This window comes from Rhagoletis zephyria, unplaced genomic scaffold (genome assembly GCF_001687245.7).
Source record: "Rhagoletis zephyria isolate East Lansing unplaced genomic scaffold, Rhagoletis_zephyria_1.1 Rzeph_scaffold_02040, whole genome shotgun sequence".
NCBI lineage: Eukaryota > Metazoa > Arthropoda > Insecta > Diptera > Tephritidae > Rhagoletis > Rhagoletis zephyria.
The window spans coordinates 1-10,876 of NW_016159124.1; the positions used below are offsets into that span (position 1 = coordinate 1).

The 10,876-nt window shown below is 34.4% G+C and overlaps 1 protein-coding gene across 1 annotated transcript in view; it reads right to left on the bottom strand.

The window, feature by feature from the left end:
- Nucleotides 1–479: 479 nt before the first annotated feature.
- Nucleotides 480–10,876, bottom strand: part of LOC108365881 (uncharacterized) — a 26,093-nt gene continuing 15,696 nt past the window's right edge. The window contains exon 3 of the mRNA XM_017620075.1: nt 480–654. Within this exon, the coding sequence (XP_017475564.1) occupies nt 480–654 (175 nt within the window). The remainder of the gene's footprint in view (nt 655–10,876) is intronic.

A 10,876-nucleotide genomic window follows, 5' to 3' on the forward strand; every position in this document is an offset into this window, starting at 1 on the left:
CACTCAAAATATCAGATAGTAATAGTAATAGACTGGCGTGCTTTGCTAACGNTCACTCAAAATATCAGATAGTAATAGTAATAGACTGGCGTGCTTTGCTAAGGCTGTCGTGCTTTGCTGAACTCGGCCAAATTCGCTTAGGCGGTTACAGCGCCAAAAAAGAAGAAGAAGAATAGTAATAGATAGTTTTTTTGCCGAGTACCTTTCAAATCATTGGAATTAACTAAATTAATTAAGTAAACAAGTATTAACTCACATTTTTCATTTTAAAATCGCTCCAGTTTGTAAATTTTTAAATTTAACGAACTTGTTTATTCAAATTATCGTCGACAAAAAATCCAACCATGTGCCACAATCATATATTGCTGGCAAAATCTTTTCCGGCTCGAATTTGTTACTTCTCTCCAAGAAATAGTCTTTTTACTCGTGATTTATTTAAATAAATCATGTGAAATTTAGGTGAAACATTTTAGCCGTTTTTAGCCGGTTTGATTTGCCAACTTAGCCGGTTCGTCCAAAAAGTTCTGGCAACACTGCTGATTATTATAATCGACACTCTTGTTTTCGTATGCCTTATTTGTTCGAATCATCCTTAAATAACTTCTTGGAATTTCATAGTCTGTGCAGCACTTATTATGCCTTTTAAGACCGCGTCTGGAAATTTATGTTATTTAATATATAAATTCTACACGAGTTGTATATAAAAATTGTACCTTATACTTAATATAGCATTTATAGTAATTAAGTGTATACTGTTGCGTAGCTTTGTTTTCACCAAGTTTAGCTGACTGAATAATCGTTCCACGTCTGCATTAGACCAAGGTAGTGAAATTAAATGAAGTACAAATTCCGCCAAATCGGAAAACAATTTGTTACCAGCTGCATTCGTATAAGTTTCAACTTCTGCCCAAAATTGCATCGTATTGCTTATATTATTCTATTTTACAAAATTAATTCTATTATACTNGTATTGCTTATATTATTCCATTTTACAAAATTAATTCTATTATACTGAATTATTATTTTTTCTATCATATCATCACTGTAATTAAAATGTTTTAAAACATCTTCTATCTCCTCATGCGATGCATGTAAAACATTGCCCACTGAAAACATATTTATGCCTAATACGGTATCCGATGGATGCCATCCGCACGGAGCTAATCAGATTCCCACTGTTGGAATAAGCGAGAGCGAAGGATTAGATACGTGCGAATGCTATCTGTCGGACCGGAATAGGTCTGTTTCCGAGGGACCCCATTCTCTTGAATCTAATCCTTATCACTCGCTTGTTATGACAGTGCGAATTCTATTAGATCCGGATGGCATCCGTCGGATACCGTAATAGGCAAGATTAACCTTTTTAATCGTATCGAAATTATCTGGTAACCTGCAATAATAACATTTTTCAAATAACTTTATACTAATACGTATGTATATGTGCATGTTACTATTATACCTTTGTTTTAGTTGGTTGATAAGCACTACTACAAAATTTGTACATATTGTTCTTATATCTTTTTCTGATTCCTCGGTTAGCCCAGAGGAGGTTTTCATCTCTAATATTTTCTTTTCGAAGTTATATCCCAAATAGCAACTTTTATTGATATGTTGCTCAAAATCAATCGAGATTACATCTATATTATTATCTGGGCTAATGATTTCACTTTTTATTTCAAAANTCTTTTCGAAGTTATATCCCAAATAGCAACTTTTATTGATATGTTGCTCAAAATCAATCGAGATTACATCTATATTATTATCTGGGCTAATGATTTCACTTTTTATGTCAAAAGCTCCATTCACAATAGCCAACAAAGAGAGTAGCCAAATTGTAGTGTTATTAGAGAACGTAGAATTATCTACGATATTTGATTTTATTAAAAACTAAAATTTTAAATCCGTAATCATATATATTATATATACTGTATTGTATAAGGGAAAAAGCTAAAAATCCGTCAAAAAGTTTCTCAAAAAGCTAGAATTCCTGCTTCCCGCAATTTCCTCCCGCTGAATGGACTTCGAAAAAGCTAGATCTGACGGGAAAAGTGCTAAATTGGCAGGCCTGCCTAAAAGTTAAACATTCTAATAATATAAATATTAACAAAAACCAACAAAACCAACAACCACATGATCAAGTGTGAATAGCTGCGCTTGATTGTAGTTGGCTTAACAAATGAAATAGTGGAAAAAGCAACAAGAACTCACAAGGTGGACTTAGCACAGTGCGTAGGAAACTGGCTGAGTCAGTGGGATCGTCGGTCGAATCCTACTGAAAGAAGTCTAATGAGGAAATGTGGTGATTTCCGAAATAGCTATTACTTCTACGATTTTTTCAAATTATTGTTGCTTTTCCATATTAAAAACGGCCTCAAGCTCAATAAATATTGTTGAATACAAAAGAAAAATAGTCAAAACTTTTTAAAATGTCGCGCTTCTATTCCATACCTTATTCTANCTCAAGCTCAATAAATATTGTTGAATACAAAAGAAAAATAGTCAAAACTTGTTAAAATGTCGCGCTTCTATTCTTTTTACCATAGGTGTATGCTTGTACGTACCCTTGTGGTAAGCTGATTAAGTTAAGTGGAGCCATTCCTCTTCCTCCGTTACCAGCATCGCGGCCCGCGGTGAATACTTTCAGAGCAGGAGCGTTTCTGTGCATTCGAACGACATGGCCAAGCCTGCGGAGCAGCTGAATTTTAATTCGCTGCACTATGTCTATATCGTTCTAAAGATCATACAGCGCATCGTTAAATTATCTGCGGTATTCGCCATCACCAACGAGTAAAGGTCCGTAAATCTTTCGCAGAATCTTCTTTATCTCGAAAATTGCAAGTGCCGCTTCATCACATGATTTCATATTCCATGCCTCCACGCCATACACCAGCGTTTGACGATTTAGCGCCAATTTGGCGATTTGTTTTGGATATTTGCGCGTAAAAATTTAGGAAATCGCCATTAGCGATTTTTGGCTATTTTTTCCCTTCAATTAAATTTTTTGTGCGCTATCATGTGAATGCTCCGAAACACGTGATAAGTAGGTTATGGAGTTAGAGCTTTAATTATGGTGTGGCAACACTTTTTATTGTTATCGATTTTGTTGTAGCATATCGAACATTTGCCAATATTAAACCACCATTTATGACAACTCCCGCCGAATGTGAAATTTGCAATTTCGTTTGCGGAAATAGCTTGTCTCGCGTTATTATAGCTTTTATTTTATATTTAACCCCGAGCGCTTGAAAGCGGATTGTGCTATTAATCAATTAATATGAGTTATAATAAATTTATTAATTGCGCAGTCCTATTCGGAAATGTGTTAAGACAAATATATTTTAAATGTATAAATACACTGGTTTCTAGAAAAAATGTTCTATGTATGCCACTATCCAATTCCCGTGTAGAATTCCTCGGTAATTCCGAAAATCGAGATATTTTTTTATGGATAATTTTTCGAGATATTTGCAATTTATGAATAACGGTTAAGCTTTAAAAAATAGTGGTTTCATTTAATCACGTATATCTTACGAACCAATTGAATAATCGTTATACGAGATACGGGAAATGAAAGCAAATAAAAATCTCCATAAACCGTATATCCGGTAGCTCTGATAGTTTCTGCGAAATTCATTAATCATTTCTGACGCCTCTTGTTTTCGATGCAAACACTCTACCTACTAAGGTGTACGAGGCGTATGAGTAACACTCTTTTTTGCTCATATTTCATACAAAAAATCCTTACGCATTTTCATTTGACCAATTATTATTTTCTTATCTATCTATCTATTTTCTTATCTTCCNTACCTACTAAGGTGTACGAGGCGTATGAGTAACACTCTTTTTTGCTCATAACTATTTCATACAAAAAATCCTTACGCATTTTCATTTGACCAATTATTATTTTCTTATCTATCTATCTATTTTCTTATCTTCTCCAACATCAGATTAAAGAAATCACACGGAAGGGAGTCAGCTTGTCTGAAACCTCATTTGGTATCAAACGGCTCGGATAGGTCCTTCCCAATTCTGACAGAGCTGATGGTACATGATGCAATAATACAAGATGTTATCGGTTGGTAACTTCTCGCTCTAATTCCGCCATATTGACTGCCTTAGATGAAACAGTGTTACTTCTTTAACAATTCTTTGCCTAATAATATAGTTGAATGTTTTTTATTTTTTCTCATTATACACATTTTGTTTTCTTAAAAAGGTATTTTATCTTATTTTATTTCATTTCATTACGAATATTCTATAAAAAAGCAAATGTTGTTTAGGAGAAAATGTGAAATTTTATATTTTTCCCCCAATGGGGATTGATCCCTTCCCGTTTTTCTTCTCATTCTACTGAGCTAAGGCAGTGTCAAATCGAGCTGTCACAACTGATACCACCTTGTATTATTGCATCAGGCATTACTCAATGTCATTTTACACAGCCTTATTAGTTTCGCGGCGATACCAAATTCAGACACCGTGGCATAAGGACAACTTCGTTTCGTGCTGTCGATAGCAGCTTTGAAATCGACAAATAGATGGTGTGTGTCGATCGTTTTCTCTATTCAAGGATTTGGCATATAGTGAGGACCTGATCTATGGTGGATTTGCCAGGTCTAATTGCGGAGTTGCCTTTCTTGTGGATTGGGGAGATCACACTTAAACTCCAGTCATAGGGCATGCGTTCATCTGACCATATTCTGCATAAGAGTTGATGTATGCACCTTATCAGCTTGTAGTCGCCGTGCTTGAATAACTCAGCTGGCTGGCCGTCAGCTTCAGCAGATTTTTCGTTTTTCAGCCTCATAATCGCTATTCGTACTTCGTCATATTCAGACGGTGGGACGTTGACTCCATCATCATCGACTGAGCGTTCAGGCTCGTCTTATCCACTACTTTCAGTGCTGGTGTCATTTAATAAGTTGGAAAAGTGTTCCCTCCATAATTTAAGTACGTTCTAGACATCAGTCTCTAGGCCGCCATGGTTGTTCTTACAGGAGTTCGCCCTGGTCTTGAAACCTTCCGTAGGTCGCCTAACCCTCTTGTAAAATTTTCGGACGTTTTTCCTGTCGGCCAGCATCTCAGCTCTTCGCATTCACGTATTTCGGCCTCTCTCTTCATATTGCGGCAAATACGTCTCGCTTCCTTCTTCAATTTCCTATAACGGTCCCACATGGCTCACGTTGTACCCAATCGCAGCGTGGCCCTGTAAGCGGCGTCTTTTTTCTCTGCAGCTTTTTGACATTCCTCATCGTACCGATCTATCGGGCTCGCTGAAATCCGACTGCCCCTTCGGCGGCGGTACTTAATGAGCGGGAAATGCAGTTCCTCTGCTCGCGTATGTCGGTTTGTTGAAGAGTGCTCTCAGAGAGCAAGTGTGAGAGTCGGGTGACGAATACATTCGCCGTGTGTTGTGATTGCAGCTTTTCGACGTTAAGCTTTCGTCGGGGCATGGGCGCAGATGACCGAGAAGTTGAAGAATCACCCTTTCATGCGGATTGTGGCTAGACGTTCGTCCACGGGGATGAACGCCAGTACTCATCGACGGAGAATCCCTCCTACCCCGAACCAACACCGAATGTGCGCTCCTTTGCGTGGTAACTGTAGTATACGTCGTAAGGCTTCACGCTCACGCTTGCTTTCCCTTGTCCATCGCGTTGCTTGGATGGTGGTGATGTCTTCCTTTGCCTTCCTGAGGACATCAGCCAGCCAGGCAGAGTCACCTTCCCCATTAAGGGTCCGGAAATTCCAGCAGTAATACCAGAGTGTGGGTAATTTCCCTATTTGAGGGATATTTTGCATCAAAAATTATTAATAGGGAAAAAAGGGACATTTCAAATAAAAAGGGATTTTCTTTTGACGCAGTTGTCAATGCATAACTGATCAAAAATCAAGAATATTCGACACTCTGACGTAATTCATCGTCCTGAAGATGTGATGTGGAGACAAATGATATGTAATTATTAAAAAGTATAAGGACAATTTTGAAAATTTTCTCACGTTAACCAACCCAAGCTATGAGTTAGACAGAATACTTTCAATTGTAACTCGTGTTTCATGTAAAAAGCACAACAAATTATCATGTATGCGCTTCAATTTTAAAGTCACCAAAAAATCATATTCGCTTACACAATGCGAATAATTTGTAACAGTAATATTTTGTTTTAAGAATTGTCAGTAAGTATACAAGAATAAAAAAACACAAATGAAGGTATGCATCAGTTACCTTAATATAGAAAATAATTTCTTCAAAATCTTCGCTTTTACTGAACACTGAAGCTAATTTATGAATGTAGTAGATCTTCAGCCTTATAATGAATATTCGGTGAAAAATTTCACCGGCGAAAAATTTCGTTCAACGAAATGGTTCACTTTATCATGAAAGTGGAACAATTGCGGGTGAACGGATTTCACATAGAAATTTCAAAATTGCGATAACAGCCATTAAATACAATTTCAATTTTGAGCATACGTACGAGTATCTCGTACATTTGTGCAAATTTAGCAATTGTTTTGCGGTTTTATCTGTGCGAGTGACAGTTATTTCACTGGTGAATACGGTACATGATAGTGTGAAAATGATTTGAAGTGAATTACTTCGCTTGGTGAATATTTAACATACAATAAGTAAACTGTATGGGCGAAATATGACCGAGTTCCCACGAAATTTAAATTCATGATACGGCTGGTTTTTAAATTCTTTTAGGCCCTTAGTGAGTACTGACCTTTGAATTTCGAAAGAATATTATATGTGTGGTGTAGTGGTAAGCAGTATGTGCTTCCACTCCACAGGGCCTGGGTTCAAGCCCTGGTCAAAGTAACATTGCAAAAAAAATTTAGAAAAATGGGTTTTTCTTAACCACGGTCGCCCCTCAGCGGGCAACGACAAACCACCGAGTGTATTTCTGTCATAAAAGTACACTCGCCGTTCGGAGTCGACGTTAAACTGTAGGTCCCTCCCATTTGTGTGACAACATCAAAGCGCACGCCACGCTCGGCCAAGGACTATGGGTAAGCGCCTATCTATTCCTTGTAGTCAAATGTACCAGTTGTAAACTACCTCAGAACTAGTATGAACCGCATGCCCAACTAGTCTGCCATTTATCATTTTTCCATGCAACCAACTGGTATTTTTAACATGGGATGTCCTACGAGATGACAGTTGTCAGATTTCGGTCAGAAATATACCAGTCTCATACTAGTTCATACAAGTTCAAAATAGACAGAAAAATACTAGTCCAATTATGAACCGAAATCACTACCTTGGGAGTCAAAAAATAAAATGCATTCATGAATATACAATAAAAAACGTTTGATTAAGAACACTTTAATATATTACACATTTTTATTTAGCAGCTTTAGATTTGCCAATAATTAGTGTTAAATTTTTTGAGTATAAATTAAGAGGAGAAATAAATACATTAATATTTCAAACCTTCGAACATAAATTTAAATGCATTTTTCGTTAAATGTTATTAAAAGCAAGTGCTTTCAGGTACAATAAATACTATATTTTTCATCTTTTTTAATAACATTAAATAGGCAAAAAAAAAAACATTTTAGTTAAAAATAAAATAAATACTTTAGTTCAATTTCGAGTGAACTTAAATAAAAATAAAATTTTTCATTAAATTAAATTAAATTCATTAACTTTGCGCATTTCAGTCTTTTCTTTTTAAAATTTTATAAAAGTAATAAATAACGCATAAAATTTGAGATTTGGATAAGAATAAAATAAATAAATAATTCATGCAGTTATTAAATACTCTTAATTTTTGTCTATAGTTTGGCTTGATGATTTTGAATTGAAATGAATCAAATAATTATATTCATCGTGTAATTAAAAAAGAAAAAAAATAATTGAAAATGATCAAAAATAACAAAATAATCATGTAATTAAAATTGATGAATTAATTAATAATTTTTAATCAATTATTAATAATTAAAAAGGTGCTAACATTGGTATTTAATCATTAAACGGTAATTCAAAAATCATGCTTTAATTAATAATCATTATGATTATTAATCATTATTTAGCAGGTCTGGTATAATTAAATATGTACTCGCTTTTATGGTTTACAATATACGCAAATAAAAGTTATAATATTATGTATACTTTATTGTATTAAACTCTTGAATCAAATAAATAAATCGTTTTGTACTTGGTACAAGTCTGGTCATTTTCGAATTAGTTCGGTTTCAGTCAGGAAATTCTAGTTGTAAACTAGTATTTTTCCTGACTAGTTTGGGATTTCACTGCAGGGTTATTAAGCGCATGCACATGTGTGTAAGCCGATTTAAGCTCATGCCCATGCACATATTATATTTTTAAATAACAATTTTCATAAAATGTTATTTTTTATAAAACAATTCAATAAAAACTGATATGTTGTTTGTTTTTTATATGACAGAAAACATGTTAAACCATGATACAAAAAAACAAGATAGTTCCATTGTCACTTTTTCGTCGCCATATTAACGACCTGACAATTAAGTTAAGTAGGTAGTTAATTAAGTAGATTGTGACATTTCGTGCCACTGTATCCAATATCTAAAATCCTCAAAATTTTGTTATTAAGTTTTCGTTTATTTACAAACATTTTGTTCTTAGAATCGGAATTTGAACAAGCAAAAGGTACATATTTTGTTGGGTACGGCTCGGTTATTTGTACAATAATTTTAGGGTTATTGTGTCCAAACGCTTAACAAAGCAAAAAATTGTAACACACATGCGTGGTCAAATAATTAAACGTTAGTTTAAAATAAAGATTTAAAATTTTCAGATTCAAATTTATGAATAAATTCGGTTTGAAATATGGACCTTTGTGTAAAAAAAGCTGTGGTCAGCGTATTTTTTCTAAGCGCTGCCGAAAGCCTACAACGTGGAAAGGTATTTTGCGGAAAAATCCTGTGGTTGGCGTAACCCGAGTTTACATTTCCTCTGCCAAAATGCTAATGGGGTAATTTTCAATATGATATGGTAACAAGAATGATATAATACAGTGAAACCAGCTTAAGTAACCCCCCCCCNGCTTAATTAACCAACATTTTTGGGCACCGTGAATATTTTGATGTAATCTGAAGAAAATCCCTCTCTTAAGTACCACCCCGCTTATTTACCCAACCCGCCAAAGTAGCTAAATTTTTAGTACCCCATCTACCATTTTACTTGTAATTTTACCCTTTAAGTGCTCCCGCAACACGTTCGGTAAAAATCTTTTTAGCCGCTTGAAACTACAAAATTTTAAGCTCAGGTGTATATGGTAGTTTTTAGGGAATGAACTGTGTTTTAATTGAAAATCTTAAAAATTAATAAACACGCATAAGTGGCAAACAGCATCATTTTGAATTCGGTCCTAAATGATAGATATATCCAACATTGTATGTATGTATAAATATGTATAATCAATGTCTTTAAAGAATTGAATTCTTGTAAAAATTACATAACATTGCTTTATCGATTTTTTTATAAAGTTTTTGTTTATGTGTTTAAATAATGCTACGATCTTGGTTTTAATCTATGTACACTTCATTAATTGTTCATGTTTTATTCAAGAATTTATTTATGTACGTTAACAAGAAGATTGACTATATCAATAATTATGTTCGCTTAAGTACCCGCATCGAGGTACTTAGCCGGGTTCTTTTAAGTACCCAACCCGTCTAAGAACCTCAAAAAGCTGACATTTTTCGTGAGGTACTTAAGCGGGTTCTTTTAAGTACCCAACCCGTCTAAGAACCTCAAAAAGCTGACATTTTTCGTGAGGTACTTAAGCGGGTTTTACTGTACAAGATTCCGCATTCCCGGCGGCGAGAAAATTGCTCAAGTAAAAGTAAACAAAGCCGAACGGGAGAATAAAATAAACAGTGAAATAGCAAATTTTCTCAATAATCAATTTTTCGACAGGAAACGTGGTTTTATTGTGTTAAATTGCAAAATATATGATTTATAAAAATAATGTATAGCGAAAATGTTGAAAAATGGCAATTTTTGTAATTTAAGTGCATATAAAGTTTCTGAGGCGTTGTTTACTTTTACTTGAGAATTGTCAAAATCGGTAAATCCCAAGTAGCGGTTTCTGGAACGTGACACATTTGTTCGCTACATCGTGATGTGATACAAAGAAAAGCTGGCAGCACTTCGCAAAGTTGCAGAAATCTCATAAAATATGTTCGAAAAATATCTTTGTATGGAAAAAACTGCTTTACACTGTCAAGGATTAAAGTGCCAAAACTCAGCGCAATTTTTAGCAACTTCAATCTTGCACTTTATTATTCTAAAAAAAATTTTTTTAGAGTCTAATTAAAAATTTGCAGTTTAGGTCAAACCTTGCAGAATTTTTTTAATATTTGTACAAAGTTTGATCTAAAACTTGAAATTCTTTTTAAATCTACCACGTTTTTTTTCCAGATTCTACCACACAGAATTTTTTTTTGTCCGATCACTGGTGAGTGTATGCCTGCAGATGTTTAGTACTTATCCAGAAAATTAATTTTTCTTACTGAAAATGTTCGGTAAAGGTAATGTATGTATGTATGTACATACATATGTACATCGGAAAACTAAAAACAGGTATCTTTTGTGTTATTTTCATTGTTTCAAACTAATAATAATAATAGCTTTTGGATACAATTCATCAGGGCTGCAACCCGGTCTTGAACCGAACTGGTTTTTGAACCGAACCGTCGCTTTTTTTGGGCTTCGAACTGAACCGTTTTTATTTTGAAATGCCAAAACCGAACCGAAAACCACTCCAAATAAAATAATGTAAAAAAAATATTTTATAAAAGCAAGCTTTTATTTAACCTGTACAATCAAAGGAATAATATGAAGTAGTGTAACAAAAGATTTTTTAGCAAGAAAATTTTGTCAAAACTG